Here is a 21988-nt window from a genome sequence, read left to right on the forward strand (position 1 = left end):
GCGGGCCACGTGCGGGAGGAGGGGCCGCCTTCTGGTTGGCGCCGGGTGTCCGTCCCTCCTATCAGCGTAGGCCCCGCGAGGAAGACACGGGCTCGCCCTGGCTGGCGGGGCGGGGCCAGACACCTGTCCATCACCGAGTCCACGGGTGGCAGCACCTACCACACCGCAGTACCTTGGAGAGGCGGAGCAGGGGCGGGCAGGTCGCGGCCAGGGGAGGCGGAGCAAGGCCGGCAGGAGCCAATCGGCCCTGCGGCGCGAGGGGGCGGGGGCGGGGTCACCGCGCGCGACCCAAACACACGGGCTGGGCGCACCCTGCCGCCGCGCCGCTCCGCGGTCTTCCGGCGCGAGGGCCGGGGAACCTCCTCCCCTCCCGGGCACCCCCACCTTCGCGGCCCAGATCCTCCCGCCAGCCCGGCCCCTCCTTCGCAGGGGGAGCGAGGCGACGGTTGCCGGGAAGCGCGCGCCACCCCTCCCTCCCATTCTTCGTCCTCCCATCGCGCGCCACCCGTTTTTCCTCTTCCTCCGTTAATAACAGCTGGGTGGCTGGGGGAGGAGGGAAAGTGGCCCCGGCGGAGTCTGGGCCGGCGCCTCCCACTCAGCCGCCAGCCGCCGTGGGAGCCGGAGGATGGCGGCGGTAGCAGCGGCCGCCCGAGAGGAGGCGGTGCCGAGGCCCGGGGCGCCGAGCGCGGCGGCAGAGAGCGGCAGCAGCCCGTCGTGGCGCACCAGAACCGAAACCAGCGGCAGCCGCACGGCCACCTGAGCCGCCCGTTCTTGCTGGAGCCAGCGAGGGGTGCCGGCCGCCGGGACCTCTTCCTCTCCGCTCCTCTTCGTCTCCTGCGCCCGCGTCAGGCCGCCGGCCTCGCCCACTGCCCCGAGAAGAGCGCGCCGGGCGCCGACTGCCCCTCGGGGCGCCGGGCGGCGGCCCTGGACGTGCGGGGGCCTCTCTGGGCCGGCCGCGGCGCCTCGGCCCTGCCCTCTAGCTCCTGCGCTCGCTCCCGCCCTCCCGGCTCTCGGGGCGCAGCGCGCGGGCCCGGCCCAGGGCAGGGCGGACATGGGCGCCAAGCAGAGCGGCCCGGCCGCCGCTAACGGCCGCACGCGCGCTTACTCGGGCTCGGATCTACCTTCCAGTAGCAGTGGAGGGGCCAATGGGACCGCGGGCGGCGGCGGGGGCGCTCGGGCTGCCGCGGCTGGGAGGTTCCCGGCTCAGGTGCCCAGCGCTCACCAACCCAGCGCCTCAGGCGGCGCCGCGGCGGCCGCGGCGGCCCCAGCAGCCCCGCGCAGCCGCTCCCTCGGCGGGGCCGTGGGGAGCGTGGCGTCGGGGGCCCGCGCGGCGCAGTCCTCCTTCAGCATCCCGAACAGCAGCAGCGGCCCTTACGGCTCGCAGGACTCGGTGCACAGCAGCCCTGAAGACGGCGGCGGCGGCGGCCGGGACCGGCCGGTGGGCGGGAGCCCCGGCGGGCCGCGCCTGGTGATCGGCTCCTTACCAGCTCACCTCTCGCCGCACATGTTTGGAGGTACGGACCCCTCTCCGCGCGCCCGCGCTCGGTCCTCCCGCGGCTGCACGTGGGTCGTGGCCGCCGGCTATTTTTACCCTTCTCCTTTTCTCCTTCGGCCGGGCAAGCCTCCATCCTGGGAAGAAACCCCCGGCACTTAACTCCTGCGGTGCCGCTATCGCGTAGACGCGTGGTTTGGTTTTTAAACATCGTGAGCACCCTCACCTCAGCGGCTCCCCGGTAGAGAAAGTCTGTTTTCCATAGAGATGACTGGAGCAAATGTTGTTTTACAACAAACAGACGAAACAGCCCTTGTGGTTGTGGCTTTTAGTACCAGGAAGTCAGGAGGAGACCCGTTGCTAAATGTAGTTCTATCTGGGGACTCAGTGGGGAACAGTTTTTAAAGGCCAAAAGTCAAAGGGTCTCGAATGAACGCTGAGTTACCATCTTTGGACCGACTTTTAATATAAAGCTGTAATCCTTAAATCTGTGTCAGTCCCACTTACTATGTCACTTTAATTGTATGAATGCGTTAATGAAAAGTTTGTTTTTAAACCTCACTAAACCGCTACTTAAGGTCACAGTTAATGTGAGTCCTGCTTAATTTGGAAAACATTTAGAAAATGGAAAAATTTCCTAAGGAAGTAAAAATTTTGCAAATCAGCCTACAAGGTACAGTCATTGGCTAGGTTCTTTTGAAGAGCAGTGTTGACTAGAGGTAAGGAAAAGTCAGTTGTGAAAAATGGGCATTTTTAATAGCAAAAGATGGCTTTACTATAGAAACAAGAGGAAGGGTGCATTGTCCTGGGAAAATGAATTCTTCTTCAGTTGTGTTTTATGCTGATCTACTTTATTGCAAAACGCTAATAGTAAATGAATCAAGACCACCTCCCCTCCCCGATTTGTGAAAATAAATAGAAGTATAGAAGATAAGCATTCCCATTTCATCGCTTTATGCATCCGATATTAGAAGAATTCGCAGCTGAGCACAGATTAGCAGCGAAAACAGCATCCCCTACATTTTTGTGCCTCTTTTACTCATGTATTTGAAAAAGTAGGAACTTTGAGTGGAGACTTAGTAAAGTGGAATACGTAGTAATTTATCTGTTCTAATGTTCTGTACTATCAGCATACACGCCAGCATAAATTAAAAATAAGAATGTCATGTTTAATTTTTCCCATCTTTTAGTAACGCTTTGCACATTCAATATGGAATGATGCTTGACTTTTAATTAGCTACCTTGTTTTAAAGTAATTTTTGCTGCTTAAAAATATGCATCCCTCTTAAAATTAGGCCATTTTAAAAAGTCATTTGCTTTTGAGTAAAGGAACTCTACTGGTGTCCTTAAAGTGATTTGATCACAACTAACCTACCAGTTGAAGTTGCTGTAGTCCACATTGAAGAATATAAAAGGCAGTTTCTGAGAATTGGTGATTGGTGTGAGATTGAAGGGCAAACTGGTTTTTAATATTTATATTTTTAAAGTGAAAATTTGCATTTAGCAGTTATCAAAAGGTGAATATTTAAGTTTGCTAAAGAAGGGTGAATAGGAAAAGCCTTGTCAAGTTAATAGTTAATATTTATTTAATATGCTGATTTTTAAAAATTCATTTTCTAAGAGCTGATAATTCCCTTTGAGAAACATTATATTTCTGTGGGTTTATTTTGTTAAGTAAATGCATTCCGTTCAGAGCAAGGGACAAACAGTTGAGCTCCATGCTTCCTAGTAAATGAGTAAATCAAAATACCTAGTTGCTTAAAGTTGGAGATAAAGCATTTATCTTTTTTCTTATCTAAGTTCTAGGTTTGTGCACTCACTATAGTTCTTTTAGTGCTGTTGGGGTTGGGTGACTGGGACCTAGTAGTACAGTGACAGTTTCTGAGGAACTTATAGCAGCGTGTCTCAACCGGCTTTGTGGAGAGAATTGTGCTGTAGTGTGCAATGCATTTTAACTTTTAGCTCCAGTGCATTTAGGACGGTTTTAGTTATGTATCATTCTTGGAACAGTTGAGAAAACAGTCACTGAAATAATTTCCTGTGTTTGGTGATTCAGATGAGGAACCTCAGTTGAGAATTGCTGGAAAGGGATTGGAGAAACTACCTATTCTTATATGACAGGATCAGATGAAAGTGCCACATCCTGAAATTTTTGTTGAGACAGGCAGATGGAATACACTTATGTAAAAACCCATCTTAGTGGCGTGCTTTACTGAGATTTTTACCTATATTTTAGTGGACAGGTTATTAGGAAAATAATAGAAGCATGTTTCTCATCATCTTGAGATTTAGGGAGCTAGATGAAGACTCATAATTAAAAAAATTAGACTTGACTATACTTCACATTTACTTAATTTTTTTAGTATCTATTATAGCATTATTGTATTTATTCAGTTACAAATTGTATAAATGGTTATATGCAAATAACTCCATCTGAAAACTGATAAAAGGATTATTTCAGTATTAATGGAAAGTTCATATTGTTTTTTGTAAAACTGTTGTTTTAATTGTTGTTTAGATTATTCACATCTCCTAATAAGAAAATATGGTACCAATAAGAGTCAAAATTATTCTCTTGTGAGCTGTCATGTAATTTATAGAGAATGAAAAACAGTCCCCCCACTTTTATTTTTAACACTTAAAGATTCTAGCAAGTGGAATTGTTAGTAGTTCCCTCACAATGAATTGCCACATTGAACGAGGAAGTTTTCTGTGTTGGTTTTATGTTTTCCTGTCTTTTGGACATCTATTTTGGCTATATACGCTCTTACTCTCTCTAGAGACTGGAAGAAAAATGCCTAATCCAGATATTTCAGTTTGTAGAAATTTCCTAGAATTGAGTTGTTGGACATCAGAATATGATTATATTTATATGGGAGTTTTTAGGTGAAGTAAATCTTGTCTTTGTTATTCTTTTCAGACTGGGGAGTGTTAAAGTGAACAGACACTCTCTTGACTACTGCTAGTATTGTCCATCACCTTTGTTTTAAAACGGGTCTTAAGGGTATTTCCTAATATTTAAAAATCTTGATAGTATCTTAGAGAGGGTTTGTTTGCCTTTAATTTATGTCTACTTTTTTTTCCACTGTCAAGTAGCTTTGTGCATAAGAGCATAACATGAGTGGTAAAATAGCCTTTATTGATGCGGCAAGGATGGGGTAGATGAATTGGGCTATAGAAATATACCAATAAATGGAGATTATTTCCAGAGAAATCGTGTGGACTTCTATAATGTGTCCTTGAGTCCGGAAGTGAAAATGTAAAATGACTTAATCTCAGACAACCAGTGGTGTGGGGTTGCTTTTGGCCTCCTGATTTTCTTGAGCTTTTTTGGGTGTGGCTTGCTCTTGAGTATTTCAGTAGTCTGATTGTCATTCAGGTGCCTTGTTACTTGTGAAACATGTTTTCTTATATTGAAGGAGTGCGGGTTACCTCTTAAAACTGAATATGTTGAAGAAGACCTGTATTTCTAGGAAGATTTCTCTTAATTTGTAAAGCAGATGTGAAGTTTTATGGTGTTAGGTTATCTTCATCAATTAACCATTATTGAATTGGTCTCAGTTATCACTTCTTACCAATATCAAGTGCCAAAATGTTTGAATTTGGGATATTGTAATTTATTTCCTATTCTTGAATGTTATTTTGTGCCATTGAAGGCTTTTACGGGGAGTGGCAGAAGAGGAATGTTTGCCTCTTTCTAAGAAAAATGAGCCTTCTAACCACAACCTCTGCCACTCCTGAAGTAACAAGAATTTTGGTGGTTATTGTTTCTCACTTGTAATTTCATGCCTTCGTATTATATGCTTTGCTGTGTGTAAGTGTGGCCTATGTCGTGGAAGTTTCTGCTTTGGGGATTTTTTGGAACTATTCTTGACTGCAAGGTGGGGAGGATTGGTGAGTTGCACAGGGCGTCACCTGATCTGAGAGCAGCATGACCTGAGAACCTGGTATTTTGATGCTTTGCTGGCTGGTGCAGTGCCTGAGGGAGTAAGAGCCCTGTTGTTGTAAGATAGTGTCCTACTCCCTCAGGCATATCTCCAGCAAGTCCCTTGCTGTCCTCCAATTTGATTGCTTTGCCTGATGACTAGTAAGTAAGTTCTTCTGACTACCAAATATCGTTAATTAGATATCAACTTTTAAACTATTTATTATTGTTTGGGCTTGTAAGGAGAATTGCCCTAATGTTACACTTATTACATCTACTAAGTATTATGTAAAATTGGGTATATTGGCAAATGTGTTAAAAGAGAGTGTAGGAACTGCTTTATGTAACAAATTACTTCCTAAGTTTTACGTTATGTAAATATTCTTAAGAACTATTGTTTATTTGAAATGTTAGTCTGTGTTTTAATTTTGCATGTACATGACATTTACTTGTTTAGAAATTGGACAAAACTTAGGCCTTTTTGTAAAAAAAGAGTTCAGAAATGCCTTAGGTTCTTTCTGATTTTATTCGTTTTCTAAGCTGCTTATTAACAAATGACTACAAATTTAGCGGTTCTAAGCAACACATTTACTACCTCGCAATTTCTATGGGTCAAGAGGCTGGGCACAACTTAGCTGTGGCCTCTGTAAGACTGCAGTCAAAGTGTTGGCCAGGGCTGGGTTGTTATCTAGAGACTCAACTGGGGAAAGGTCTGCCCCCAGACTTCCTTGGGTTATTGGCTGAATTTATTTCTTTGTGTCTGTTAGGTTCAGAGCAGCTTGCTTCTTCAAGGTCAGCACAGGAAGAGAGTCTAGCAAAGGTGAACTGGTGCTATGTTCTTACATAATCATGTACACGTAATCACATACAACCCATTGCCTTTGCTGTATTTCATTGATTAGAAGCAAGCCATAGGTCCAGTTCACGTGCAAGGGGAGGGAATTATACAAAGGTTTAAACACCAGGAAGTGTAGGAACCAAGAATAGTCACATCAGTTCTGTCTGCCACATGGATTATAGACTTAGATTGACAGTTGAACATGTAACTTTTTTGTTAAACTCATTTTCTATTTACTTTTAAAAAGTTGTCCTAATGCATATGGTAAGTATAGTATTAATAAACATGAATCGAGCCCCTTTTAGGGGCTGCGCATTGTAGTTACTGAGGGTTCAAATATGGGGCTTCTTTATGCACTGCTCAACTCTCCACTGAATTTGGGAGATGGGTATATGTGATTATTATACGGTGCAACAAATTCTGTAATAGAACTGTTAGCAAAATGCTTAGTGAAGTATCTTTGTCTAGGCTAGTCAAAAAATGCTTCCCAGAGGAGGGTACATTTGAACTGTAGTTTGAAGGATTTAGAAGTTTTACGGAGAGAGGGCACTATAGACTAAAGAGAAATCCACAGAAGCGTGGGTTTTGATAGGGCATACTGAAAAGTTAAATATGTCTGGACTGCAGGGTGCATAGAGGAATGATGAGAACCTGAAGCTAGAAAAATAGAAAGTGGAGCCAGTTGAAGGATTTTGTAGTGCTATAGGTTTGTTTTATCTCATGAAGTTTGAAAGCAGGGGGAGTATCATGATTAGGCCATTGGGCACAATTAACAATCGTAGTTTACATGGATGGCAACCTTCTCTAGTGGTGCAGACTTCAGGCCATATGCAGCAACCCTTATCAGGATTCAGTTCTTAAGGAGAGTGTGATAGCAGGAGGGTAAGTTAGGATTCGAATTTTAGAATATAACTGATAGAAGATGCCTATGTTGAAAACATGGCATTGGTGAGGGAGAAGAAAAGTTAGATTTGATTGAGATTTCTACGGTAGAACTGATAGAATTGAGAACCAGGGTACATAGTGATGTCTTTAACCAGTATTAAAGATGAAAAGAACAAGTTTTAGGAAATGATAATGAGTTCCTTTTAGGCCTGTTAAATTTGAGTGGCTGTAGGATTTCCATCTGGATAGAAGTATCCTTTAAGTGGTTGGAAACATGAGTCTCTAATTCAGGATATTACAAAAAATTGAGAAATCAATATTCAGGTTATAAATGAATCCAGAAAGTGGTTAAGATTACTAAGGGATGAATATAAATCGACGAAGGACAAGGATGGAATCCAGAGAAGCAAGTATTTTAAGAGACAGGCAAAGGAAGAGGCCAGCAATTAGAATTCAACCACAGGGAAAGGAAGTTTTTTAAAACCTTTTTTTTTTAATTATAAAAATAATATCTGTTCACTAAAGAAAAATTAACATACAGAAAAGCATGTATAAAAATCGCAAAGCATTTGTAATCTTATCACCAGAAATAACCAGAAAAAAGTGTTAATGTCTTTTATATATGTATTTGTTTTAGACACAAAATTAGGAATATTCATTTTTATATTGTTTTGATTTTAACCTTTCTGATGTTCTAATACAAAGTTTTAAAGCTACGATTTTTCCTCTAAGAATTGCTTTACCTGAATCCCACTGATTTTGAAGTGTTCTTGTTAACATTCAGTGAAAAATGTATTTTAATTTCCCGTATGATTTCTTCTTGATCCATGGGTTACATATCCTTTGATAATGTGCTCTTTCCATTTCCACCAGTTTCTAACATCCTATTAAAATTTTTTATAACAGCATTTTTAATTATTACCCAGTATTCCAAAAATCACTCAAATATTTAACGAGGACCCGCTCTTCTGGACACTGTTCTGGAGATACAGCAGTGAAGAAATAAGATAAAAATCCCTGCTTTTAGGGGCCTTATTATTCTATTTGGGAGAGAGAGTAAACAAACAAGTAAAGTAAATAGTGTGTTAGGGCATTCAGTGTAATGGAAAAAAATGGAGTGCAAAGGCTGATAGAGATTCTGGGATGGAGCCCTGTCTGTAGTTGCTATTTTAAATAGGGTTTTAAGGATGACCTCACTGACAAGGTGACAATTCAAGCAGAAAGTGAAGGAGCAAGCCATGAGGATCTCTGGGGGAAAAACATTTTCAGGCACAGGGAACAGCAACTGTAAAGGCCCTGAGGCATGAGTGTACCTGATATGTAGATTTACTGCAGCTGGAGTGCAGAGGGCTGTAGAAGATGAGAGCATAGTGGGGTGGCGTGACGTTGGGACAGAATCATAAACTGCCTCGTAACCACTGACCTGTAGTTTCTGGCTTTGGTTTTAAAATGGGATGGGGAGACACTGGAGTATTTTTGTGCAGAGGATTGACATAATCTGACTTGGGTTTTAAAGGATTACTCTGGCTATTGTGTGAGGTGGCAAGAGTCAGCAAGGAGGCAGAAATCCAGATGAAAGATAACAGTGGCTTGGAGTAGGGTGGCAGTGCTGGAGGTGCTAAGCCGTGGCCAGATTCTGGATATCCATGTTTTGAAGATAGAGCTACCTGGATTAGATGTGGAGGTATGAGAGAAAATGAAGAGTCAAGGATTTATTTGGTTGTTCCTTATGGTTGAGCATTTAGTTTGTTTGCAATTTGGTACAGTTGTAATAAAATACTGTTGCCGTGAACATCCTGGTAAGCAAATTTTTACAGTTTTGTTTTTTTTTTTTCCCTTTGGATGGAGTCTCGCTCTGTTGCCCAGGCTAGAGTACAGTAGTACAATCTTGGCTGACTGCAACCTCTGCCTCCCAGGTTCAAGTGATTCTTGGGCCCCAGCCTCCCAAGTAGTTGGGATTACAGGTGTGCACACCATGCCTGACTAATTTTTGTATTTTTAGTAGAGACTGGGTTTTGCCATGTTGGCCATGCTAGTCTCAAATGCTTGGCCTCAAGTGACTCGCCCACCTCAGCCTCCCAAAGTGCTAGGATTACAGGCGTGAGCGCCCGGCCAGTTCTTAAAAATTTATCAGCGACATGGGATTGCCAGAAACAAAGATATGCTTTGTTCAAGGCATTTGATCTTTATTGCCAATTTGCTCATTAGAAATGGAAACAGCTTCTAGCAAGGTATAATCTTTAGGACTATGTAAAATTTTTTAACCCATAAAAACTTGTGTGGTTTTTGATATTTATAAGTGCAGATTGGTAGATATATTTTGAGTAATATCACCTATCAGAGTCATTATTTCATTTTAGAGCTCTTTTTTTTAGCAATGAAAATATTTAGTGTGTCAGAAAATTATAGGTATATTCAGCCATTTCAGTTTCATAAGTTCTGACCATGTGGAATATCCTAATTTTTGCTTGATTGTGGTTAGTCTGTAATAGTTCTTTAATTTACCTATTTATATGTGAACTGAGGAAAAAAAAAGAACAAAGAAGCCAGATATACATAATGGATTATTTCTTTTGTGTAATATGTTTCAGAGAGCCAGTGCTCAGTTTGGACAATAAATTTTGCTATTTTTGTTGGTTTTTAATTTTTTCCTACTGTTACCTCTATTCTGTTCTTTCTCATTTTGTAAAGTTAATTTTGTTCTTTCTCCTAGCTTCTTAGTTCTTTTATTTTTTATTGAATATTTTTTAATGATAAAAGTGTTTAAGGCTGTGTTTACTTCTTGTTACATATAGTCACTTCCCATAGCTTTGGATACTTACCATTTTCATTATCATTGAGTACACATTTTCTTTTTCTTTGAAAAGTCAGTTCTATCGAGGAATAATCATGTTAACTGCATTTTGATATTTTCTTTTACTTGGAAGTTATTTTAAAGTGTGGCTTTATTGTGGTTGTCCTTACTACTACCCTTTCGTTACTTCTAGTGTTAATTTAGAAATATTGAACCGTGACTGGGCATGGTGGCTTACACCTGAAATCCCAGCACTTTGGGAGGCCGAGGTGGGTGGATCATCTGAGGTCAGGAGTTCGAGTCAAGCCTGGCCAACATGGTGAAAGCCCATCTCTACTAAAAATACAAAAATCAGCCAGGCATGGTGGCAGGTGCCTGTAATCTCAGTTTACTAGGGGCTGCTGAGGCAGGAGAATTGCTCGAACCCAGGAGGCAGAGGTTGCAGTGAGCCGAGATCGTGCCACTGTACTCCAGCCTGGATGACAGAGCAAGACTCCTGTTCAAAAAATAAAAAAAGTATTGCACCATGGTCAGAGAATCTTAAGTCTGTCAGTTGTAAAGGATAGAAGCATAACTCAAAATAACATTAGGTGGAAAAACTGTATATTGTTTCAAATTACTGAAAAGAATCCTAGGTTAACTTAGAGAATTGAAGGAACTAATGCAGGAACCCAGGCCCCTGGAGCTGAAATTTAGAGGGGGGGGGGGGGGGGGGGGGGGGAGAGAGAGAGAGAAAGTGTGTGTGCGCGCACGTGTGTGTTTATGTCTTTGTGTCTGTGTGTGTCTGGGATTACAGGTGTTAGCCACTGCCCCCAGGCAGTATGGGCCTTTAAGCTGGGGCCTTGAGACTCTGTACTTTCAACTACATGCGATCTTTCAGGCCTGAAGGGAGTATCTTTCTCTACCTCCAGCAGAAAGGACTCAGATTAACTCAGTTTGAGTTCTGTATGTGTCCATAAATTACAAAAGCAGAGATGGGATGCACTTTATGTCCAGGCTGTATTCTGTTATTGTGGGGAAGAGTTTAAGTCTTCAAGTCATGTTTCTTGGGCTGACCTTAAGCAAATTTCTTAGTTCCTCTGTACCTCTGTTTTCTCATCTCTAGAATCAGGCCAGGTGCAGTGGCTTGCTCCTGTAACCCCAGTACTCTAGGAGGCCGAGGGGGGCGATTGCTTGAGCTTAGGAGTTCAAGGCCAGCCTGGGCAACATGGGGAAACCCCGGTTCTACCAAAAATATAAAAATTAGCCAGGTGTGGTGGTGCGTGCCTGTAGTCCCAGCTACTCCAGAGGCTGAAGCAGGAGGATCGCTTAAACCCAGGAGGCTGAGGTTGCGGTGAGCCAGGATTACACCACTGCACTCCAGCCTGTGTGACGGAACGAGACTCTGTCTCAAAACAAAACAAAAACCTGCTTTTGTAGTATTGTGAGGGTTAAAGTAGTCCACATACTTCATGCCTTTATGCTTCTAACTATTGAACGAACCTCTTCAATGAATGAAAAAGTTAAAACATCCAAGATTTATGCCCCACTTCCAGTCTTACCCTCCTCAAAAGACCGTGTGCTTTACTCTGATACCATATTCGTTTCACTTGCCAACTGCTCAGACTGCAGAAGCAATCCAGTTGTCATTATTTTTATAATATGTATCTTCCTTGTATTTACAGAATTCTCCTCTGGACATTTAAATTGAGTTTTTCAGCACATTTACCCTGCTAAACACATGGTAAAAACTTTGTAAATATTGAATGTTTCCCAAAATGTATTTGATAACTACTTTATTGTTTTAAGATAAGATTATTATCAGAATTATTGCTGTGTTTAAATTATATATAAAAATGTATTGCTCTAGAAAGAAGTGGTATGCTTTGTTTTTATTTGTGTAATGTAAATATAGATAAATTAATTTTTGAACCAAATAGGTATAATGTAGATTATATAAATGGAGGCAGTTATAAAATAGCCTTAGAAGTAAAATTATACTGTGCTTATAGCTCTTTTATAACCATTTGAAGGTGTTACAAAGTGTTATCAATGTGAGTGTGTTTTGTGGGCGGTCGAAGATGGTTGGAAGGATGGTTGATAAGGTAGGTCAGTGTTTTCATTAAGTGCGTGCTGCTGCTTCAGGGCAGAGGCTGAAAAACTTAGATTTTTTTTTTTAGTTCCATGATTTACTGCATCTCAGGCAACCTGGATGACATGGCATTTACTAAAGCAATTCGCTGCTTTGCTGGTGCTTCAGCACCCTTCAGTCCGAGAGTCCTGAAGTCTTGATTTGTAATTCTCCAGATTTCCTGTCTATCATAGCACTTCTTCACAAACAGTGTATCTGGTCACCTTGAATTCTCAGTTCCTTAATAACTCCTTTTGTCCACTCTTCCTACCACTTTACCGTATACAGAGTTCTTTGGAGGATTGCCATTACTTTCTTTAAAACAAAATAAAATTAAGAATTAAGGATATTTAATATTATTGGCCACTTTAAGTGTCTTTATAAACATTGAACTAATACAGTCACTTTCATATAGTAATTTATGTGTTAGGATAGTTACTTCATAAGACTTTTGAGTCTATGTCATAAGAAGTCGGTGGTAGAGTAGATAATTTCTTTAGCTGTTATCTGGAGATGAGACTCAGAAGTTAGATCAACCACTTGTAGTATTTTAAGTGTGAGTTATTCTATATTTTAGTTGTGAAATGTACAGAATCTAATTAACTTTTAATAATTCAGAGTCCTTTTCATACTTGGCTGCTTTTCTTTTCCTGTACAATTTTGTTTTCTCTTTTGTCTTTTAAAAAATTGTTAGTTAAAAACATTCTTTAGTTTTACAACCCTCCCTCATTTGTATAAATCTCCTCTCAGATTATTCATATAATATTTCCTGAACGTCATTTTCTTGTTAAAGTCTCTTCTGGGACCCTCTGACCTACCGTGTTCTGAACTGATTATCCTGAGATCGCTTTTTGTTCATCATCATTTTGGAAATTGCATTTACCTGCCTCTCTCTTATGTTCAGTTTCCTGGTTCCTTGAATTTGTGTGTCTTCTTTCTTGACGTTCTCCATTGTTTTTAGTTGATATAATCTCGTAGTTCCTACTGAGAAAGAATATGTGTAAGGTAAAAATGTTTTGAGACTTCCATTTCTGAAAATATTTTATTTCTGCCCTCATTTTTGATTAGTACTTTGACTTGATATAGAATTCTAGGTTGAAGTTATTTTCCCTGAGAATTTTAAATGTGTTGCTTTGTTGCCTGCTGGCTTCTAGTGTTGCTGTCGAGCACATAGACGTCATTATGGTTTTTGATCCTTTGTATGAAAATTTCATTATTACATGCCTTGGGAGGGAACTGTTTTCATTCATTGTGCAGCATATTTGGTAGGCTCTTTGAGTTGGCTGCTTTCTGTGATTTTTTTTTTTTTTTTTCCATTTTTTTCTTTCATGATTTAGATGTTGTACACCTAGAGTAATCCTTTGCTTTTTCTTTTTTCTCTTCTTTTTTTATGTCCTTGCTTTTTGTTCTTTTTTTCTTTTGGGGGATTTATTTATTTATTTAAAGACAAGGTCTCGAGACTCTGTCACCTTGGTTGGAATGTAGTCGTGTGATCCTAGCTCACAACAGCCTTGAACTCCTGGGCTTAAGTGATCCTCCTGCCTCAGCCTCTTGAGTAGTTGGGACTACAGGTACATGCCACCATGCCCAGATAGGGACTTTTAAAAATGTGATCTTATAACTCTTCTGTCAATTTTTATTTGTTTCTGTAATTTTAATTTTTAACTTAATTTTTAATGTTTTTGAAATTTCTGAGGTCTTTAAAAAAGTGTGTTTTCATATATTCCATTTTTGTTTTGTGGGTACAGTATCTTTTTCTAAGAATATTACTGATATGTATTTACATGTACATCTGTTTGTGTATATATTTATGTGCAGGTTTGTATATGTGTGTGTATGCTTTGTTCCGTTTCCTGATTACTCAGTTTCTTTCCACTTGCTTTTTCTGTTTGTTTAGCTTCATTCTTTTGTTAGATATTTTCCTTAAATGTTTGGTGATCTTTGGCTAACTCCTGATACTGTTAAAGTGGGAGATCACTAAAAAGCAAATTGGAAGCTCTCTGTGCGTGTAGTGTCCTCTATCTGGGCCATTTTCTCGGGAGTATTACTGTCTTTTTTCTTGGGCTGGTCATATTTTCCAGAAATGGCTTTTCTTGCCTGGAAGACGCAATCGTTTATGCTAGTGATCTAAGAGCAGAGTGAGAAGAAGATTGAGAGTCCTAATACTCAAAATGATGCTTTCATTTAATCTCCATATTTAGTATCAATACAGGACCTCTGCCTTCAGCTATTCCTGTTGTCTGCAAGTCTAGAAACTTTTCCCTCTCCAAATAACAAACTTCTAGTGTAGTGCCAGGGTTGGGGTTGCTTAGCTGCTGGAAGTCAGGGAGGACAACTGGGAGATCTCACAGCTTCTTACAGAGACTGGCAATGAATCTTTCTTTTTGAGGCCTGCCTTCACCCCTGCTTCCAGGGATATCTTGTGCTTGCCAATTCTGGTGCCTGCTGTCAATCAGTTTGCTTCTCTGCTTTCCTAGTTCTGCAGTGAAAATTATTACTCATTAATTTTCTTTCCAGAGTCTAAAGGTACTGCTTTTTATTTCATTTTCTTGATTTTTTTCTAGGTGTATTCCCTTTAAAAATTACATTTTTATCATTTTAGTAGGATGTTTGGACTGAGCAGAAACTAATGAATGTGTACAACTAGTTATCTTTACTTAGAGGTTTTCTTTTTTTAATTGCAGAAGAAATAAGAATTCACTCCTATAAAAATTTAGATGTTGCAGCTGGGCGTGGTGGCTCACGCCTGTAATCCCAGAACTTTGGGAGGCCGACGCGGGTGGATCACCTGAGGTCAGGAATTTGAGACCAGCTGGACTAACATGGTGAAACCCTGTCTCTACAAAAATTAGCCGGGCATAGTGGTGCATGCCTGTAATCCCAGTGACTCGGGAGGCTGAGGCAGGAAAATTGCTTGAACCCGGGAGGCGGAGGTTACAGTGAGCTGAGATCGCGCCATTACACTCCATCCTAGGCAACAAGAGTGAAACTGTGTCTCAAAAAAAAAAAAAAATTCAGATGATGCAATAAAAGTGGAAGTCACTTTCAGTCCTCTGGTATGAATGAACATGTTCAACTAGTCCCCTTTATCTGGAAGTTCTCTTTTTTTAATTGCAAAAGAAATAGGAATCAACCTCTATAAAAGTCAGATAATTAAGATAAAATGACAGTCACTTCCAGTCTTCCTTTGCTGATCCCATTGTCTTCCCAGATGTAACTGTTATTTTTTTATATGTATACTTCCGTTTTAACTCATTTACATACTTTTAAGTACATAGAAAAAAGTAGTTTCATTTTGTATGTGATTTTGTGATGGAGGCTGTTACTGGCAAGAATGTGGTCATACTGTGTTCCTCTAAAACCTACTTTTTCTCCATAATATGTATTTAAAGGAGTTTTTCATGAGAGAACATATGAATGCAACACATCTTTTTTTTTTTTTTGAGATGCAGTCTTGCTCTGTCGCCAGGCTGGAGTGCAGTGGCACGATCTCAGCTCACTGCAACCTCTGTCTCCTGGGTTCAAACAATTCTTCTGCCTCAGCCTCCTGAGTAGCTGGGATAACAGGCACACGACACCACGCCTAGCTAATTTTTGTATTTTTAGTAGAGACAGGGTTTCACTATGTTGGGCAGGATGGTATCGATCTCTTGACTTCGTGATCCTTCTGCCTCGGCCTCCCAAAGTGCTGGGATTACAGGCGTGAGCCACCATGCCCGGCACAACTCTTCTTTTTAAGTGTCCTGTACTTGCTGTTCCATAGTACATATGCACCATAGTTTACTTAACTGTTCTATTAGTAAATGTTTAGAATGTTTATAATTTTCTGCTTTTCCAGTGTTACTGTAAACATCTTTATGAATACGTTTTTGTACATATGTATGTTTTTTTTTTCTAGGATGATCACTATTCTGATACCAACAAGTATATTGCAGTATAATTCTAGCACGAATTACCTGAAGTTAGTGTCAGATGCTGCAGGTGCTTTTGGGAAGGACACTATCCCAAGAAGGCTGCTTTCTTCAAGTGGCACTTCAAGTGCCGGCCACATCTCAGAGGTCTCCAGGGCACCTGCATTTCTGCCCACCAGGCTAAAATTTGGGGAATTCCATGATGCCTCAAGTTTGATAGTTGACTAGTATGACTCACAGAACTTAGGAAAACATGATACTTATGATTCTTGTCATTTAGTTTTATTATAAAGGATATAGATCAGGATCAGCCAAGTAAGAGACACACAATGCCAAGTGCAGGAGGATCCTGAATGCGGAGCTTTCCTTTGTTCTCTTTGTGGAATCAGGCTGTGGATCCCTCTTGGCATATCTGTGTGTTCATGAACCAGGAAACTCCTCCAACTCTAGGTGTCCAGACTTACTTGGATTTCATTATGAAGGCATGATTGACTGAAAATTGGCCGGTCAGTTGATGGAACTCAATCTCTAGCTCACCTCTCCCCAGAGATCGGGCTGTCCCAGCCCTCTAATCACGTGGTTGGTCTTTTTGGTGACTAGCTCGCATTCTGAATTGTCTATTTAAAGTCAGGTGTGATCCAAGAACTTCATGAATAACAAAGACACCCCATCACTTGGAAAATTTCAAGAGTTTTTGAAGTTCTGTGCCAGGAACCAGACAAATTCTTTATTATACAACAGACACCTAGAAGTAGAATTTTCTGCTTGAGCGGTAGGCACACTTCAATTTTTAATAAATATTGAAAACTCCCCTTTACAAATGCATACTAATTTATTCTGTACCAGCAGTATAATTTCCTATAACTTTTCTGTTATTAGATGGTATTCTATTCTCTTTTCCTCTATTTTGCTTGATGAAAAATTTGATTTATTAGATACATTTTCCAATTGCTAGTGAAAATGGGCATTTTCCCATGTGTTTATTATTAGCTACATGTTTCTTTTTTCAATTGCTGATTCATTGGGTTTGCCCGTTTCTCTATTGGGTTATTCATCTATTTTATATTGATTTGTAGTTTGTTATATATTTATTAGCCCCTTTTTTGTTGCTGTAAAGAAATACCTGCGACTGGGTAATTTATGAAGAAAAGAGCTTTAGTTGGCTCATGGTTCTGCAGGCTGTGCAAGAAGCATGGCACCAGCATCTGTTTCTGGAGAGGGCATCAGGTTGCTTTCATTCATGGTGGAAGGTGAGGAGGAGCTGGCATGTGCAGATCAGATGGTGAGAGAGGGAGCAAGAGAGAAAGGGGAAGGAATGCTAGACTCTCTTCAACAATTAGTTTTTGCAGGAACTAAGAGTAAGAACTCACTCCTGAGAGAATGGCACCATGACATTCATGAGGGATCTGTCCCCACACCCAGACACCTACCGTTAGGCCCCACCTCCAACACTGGGGATTAGGTTTCAACATGAGACTGGGAGTGGGCCAAGGGGCACCAGAAGAACCATATCCAAACCATAGCACTATATTATACATGTTAGTCTTTTGTGTTTATATGTTTTAAGTATTTCCTCCCATGCCATTGGTTTCTAAAATTAAGTTTTTACAAATTAGATTTATTGTGTTAATTCTAATGGTAGAAGGTTATGAATTTAAATTAAAATGGTATTTATAAGTTTGTTGCTTCCCATGAATGAAGAAAGGGCCTTTATTGCCAAGGCATTTTGTGATTTTAGCTAGCTTAGATATGTTGGATTGAATTCCATAGAAATTTAAACTACATCGGTTCCTGTCTGCCTCCTTATTTTTTGGAACATTTGAACTCCTTAAGAGTTGGAAGGAAGAAGAGAAAGAATATTTATTGTGGCAGTAGAATGGGAGAAGTCTAAAGGTGATAACTAACTTAAAATTTCTGTGGATGTTATTTATCCAGCTCACCCCCCTTTGTTTTATTAAAGGTGATTAAGAATTGGCCATACTCCAAGTTACATAATTCTATAAATATCAAATTCTCTATTATAATTTGTTGTATATAATATTTTCATACCTTTTACTTTTAGAAGTTTTTACAAATTACTGTGTGATAAATTCTGTACTTTGTTCTGTATGGAATATGGAATATTCCATATTCTATGTAATAGAAGACTTAATTCTTACATTCAAAATTTTATTACCCCAATTTCTAAGAGATTTTCTAGAGATTAAAATGCTGGGGTTTTTTTTGTCATAAAACCCTCAAAAATACATATTAGAAATAGCTTCAGTAAATATTAATGAAGCTTTGTTTCTAGAACTCTTCATTGTATATGGTATTTGAATGTATTTTAATATGCCAGCGTGAATGTTATTTTGCTCATATGGATCTTGTATAATAATATTACTTGTTCACATCTGTAGATACTTTATAGCTTACAAAAGCATATTGATATCCTCTAATTAAATTCTTCAAGTAACACTTTGCAAAAGGCAAAGAACATTAATTTCCTCACTTTATAAATGAGAAAACTGAGTCTCTGAGCTATGTAGAAATTTGACTTTTAAGTAGTATAACTCATAATAACTCTGAATCAGTCCAGTGCTTTTTTTTTCGTTTCACAATGAGTGTAGTTTCCGACTGATGCTGTAACAAATTACTGTAAACACAGTGGTTTAAAACCACACAAACTTGTTACCTTTCAGTTCTTGAGGTCAAAAGTCTGAAATGAGTCTCACAGGACAAAAATCAAGGTGTTGGTAGGCTGCTTCTGGAGACTCTAGGGGAGAGCCTGTTTTCTTGCATTTTCCAGCTTCTAGAGGCCACCCACATTTCTTGGCTTCTGGCCCCTTTCTCCATCTTCAGAGCTAGCAACATTGAGGCAACACTTAGCACACTGCCATCTCTGGTTTTGACTCTTTTGCCAGACTCTTCCATGTTTTAAGGACCCTTGTGATTACATTGGGCCTACTCAGATAATCTAAGATGATCTCCCTATTTTAAGATCAGTAGATTTAGCAACTTTAATTCTACCTGCATCCTTAATTCCCCTTTGCCATGTACCCTAACATGGTTCCAGGGATTAGAATATAGACACCTTTGGGAGGCCATTCTGTCTACCACACTGTGATAACTCTTGTGTATCCTTATTGTATAAGAAAAATTGCAGTGTTTTTTATTACATAGTTAGTTATCAGAAGAGAAAGAGAAATGGTTGAGATTAAACTGTAAAAAAAAAAGATAATTTGAGTAAACGTTAGTGAGCCATTAGCTGTTACACCTGAAAGAAAGTTATGAGTTGTTTCTCTAAAGGAATGTTATATGACTTTCTATGAAACACAGTATAAATCAATGGACTTGCAGAATTGGGAAAAAAAAGGAAAAGAAAAGAAAAAACTGCAGTGATCATCTGGTTTAGTTCCTAACTTGAATAACACAAAGCAGAGTTGTCTTTTATTTTTATTTATATTAAGCACAATGTTAAAATTGTGTCTAGTTATAGAAAGAATTTTTTAGGTTACAGTGAGAGGATCCCCGAGGAGTCAGTTACAAAAACTTCAGGTGATCCATGAAGCTTTTGTAATTGTATATAAAATTTTGTGTTTTATGATCATTTTTCTAGAGGAATAATTTATAGTTTTCATTAGAATTTCAAGGGGGATTCTGTCACCCCCAAATTAATTACAAACCGTTGATCAGAGATTTTTTTTTCATGTCTAATTGAAGTTCTTATTTTTGGGAGTACAGCTCTCTGATGTTTTTGTACGGTTTTTTAATTCTTGAAAATTCGTATAATACAATATTAAGCTTTTGCTATGTACTGGGTGATAATAATAGTGGGTGTCATATTCATGGACCCTGGCTTCGTGGAGCTTGGTGATTGTCACATTCTTCTTGCGATCCTTTTTTAACTGTTTTGATAATTTTTTTTTCTTGAGCTTTAATTTTATCATCACCAGTTGCTGACCTCTTAGTGGGAAGGAAGCAGCTGTTTTTTTCCTTTTTTAAATTGGGGATTAATTTGCATACAGTGGAATGCACAGATCTTTATTTTACTGTAAGTTCTGGGATATATGTGCAGAACATGCAGGTGTGTTGCATAGGTATACATGTGCCATGGTGTTTTGCTGCACCTATCAACCTGTCATCTAGGTTTTAAGCCCCGCATGTATTAGATATTTGTCCTAATGCTATCCCTACCCTTTACCCCCCACCCGCCGACAGGCCCCCGTGTGTGATGTTCCCCTCCCTGTGTCCATGTGTTCTCATTATTCAACTCCCATTTATGAGTGATAACATAATGCGCAGATCTTAATTGCCTGATGTGAAGAGTTTTGACAGATACGTAAATGGTGTACCAACATACTGTCAAAATAGAGATTACTTTCATTACCTCAAAGAATTCTCTCATGTTCCTTCCCAGTCATTCCTGCCCCACTGCTAAGAGGCTGATTATTGTTATGTATTTCTCTTGCCTTTGACTAGTTTTCCTGGTTGTTGAACTTCATATAAATGGAGTCATACAGCGTGTACTGTTTCATGTCAGGAGTTTGGACAACTGTAAAATGAGGTTTAAAAAGGGTAGTCATTAGAAATGTTAAGAAAATTCTTGCTATTGCCCTTTTTCCCCTTCACTCTACCTTCCCTAGCCCCCACCCTGTCAGTTACTGTGTAGTAACACTGCAGTCTAATTTGTGGGCACTAAAACTAAAAATACCCCAAGTTTTTTTTTTTCTTTCTTTCTTTTTTTCTTTGAGACAGAGTCTCACTCTATCGCCCAGGCTGGAGTGCAGTGGCACAATCTCAGCTCACTGCAAGCTCTGCCTCCCGAGTTCAAGTGATTGTCCTGCCTCAGCCTCGTGAGTAGCTGGGATTACAGGCACATACCACCATGCCCACCTAATTTTTGTATTTTTGATAGAGACAGAGTTTCACCATTTTGGCCAGGATGATCCTGATCTCCTGACTTCGTGATCTGCCCGCCTCGGCCTCCCAAAGTGCTGGGATTGCAGGCGTGAGCCAACGCACCTGGCCAGAATACCCCAGATGTTTAATTAATGATAGATAAGTGAGGCTTGAGTGTGTAGATATCTCTAATAAAAGATAAACTTAATTAGAATCTAACACTTCCTGTTTTATCTATTCTTTAATTTTGCATTATCTGATTAGCAAAGTTTTTGGATGATATTAAGTGTTTTAAATAGGATTCACTACAGCAAAGTGGGATATAGTGGTTGATTCATTTGCAAATTCCGAATCTCCAGGAAAAGGACAAAGTTCAGAGAACTTTATTTTTAGGATAAGTGTTTCCAAATTTGGGAGAAATTTCACTGTTCAAGGAATACAGAGAAATGGTTGAATGAAGATTGTGAGTTGGGAATTTATTATGTTTTGTTATAGTCTGAATCTTTCAATATTAGGTAGATAATGACTACATACATGTAGTTTTCTTTCTGCTTATATGTTTCTTTTTTGTTTCCATATTTAAGCCCAGAAAGTATAAATGAATCAAACAATTTAACTGTAATCCAAAATTACAGCTGGGGCTAAAAAAATTTCAGCCTTGTGCAAGAGGAGCCTGGGGAGTTCTTATGGTTGTTACAACAATCAGACTATACTGTCTTAAATACGGACTCTGCATTTATCAAAGATGAGAGCAGAGTCTGCTGCCCTGCTCTTACAGCCTTTCTTATCAAGTTGCCTGGATTGAGAAAAACAACTGGGATGACAGAACCTCATCCTGGATTCCTTTGGTATCTATGGGAAGAGAGTGTTTTAAAAGCTAGGAAAGGGGCTAGGTGCCGTGGCTCAAGCCTGTAATTCTAGCACTTTGGGAGGCAGAGGTGGGCGGATCACTTGAGGTCAGGAGCTTGAGACCAGCCTGGCCAACATGGTGAAACCCTGTCTTTACTAAAATTAACAAAAATCAGCGGGGTGTGGTGGCGCACACCTGTAATCCCAGCTACTTGGGAGGCTGACACAGGAGAATCGCTTGAACGCGGGTGGTGGAGGTTGCGGTGAGCCAAGATCACGCCACTGCACTCCAGTCTGGGCAAC

At 40.3% G+C, this 21988-nt stretch overlaps 1 protein-coding gene across 1 annotated transcript in view; it reads left to right on the top strand.

Moving 5' to 3' along the window:
- ZNRF2 (zinc and ring finger 2) overlaps positions 1-21988 on the top strand; it is an 89367-nt gene continuing 67379 nt past the window's right edge. The window contains exon 1 of the mRNA XM_003896148.4: positions 1-1514. Coding sequence (XP_003896197.1) covers positions 1052-1514 — 463 coding nt within the window. The 5' untranslated portion in view covers positions 1-1051. The remainder of the gene's footprint in view (positions 1515-21988) is intronic.

This window comes from Papio anubis, chromosome 4 (genome assembly GCF_008728515.1).
Source record: "Papio anubis isolate 15944 chromosome 4, Panubis1.0, whole genome shotgun sequence".
Taxonomy (NCBI): Eukaryota; Metazoa; Chordata; class Mammalia; order Primates; family Cercopithecidae; genus Papio; species Papio anubis.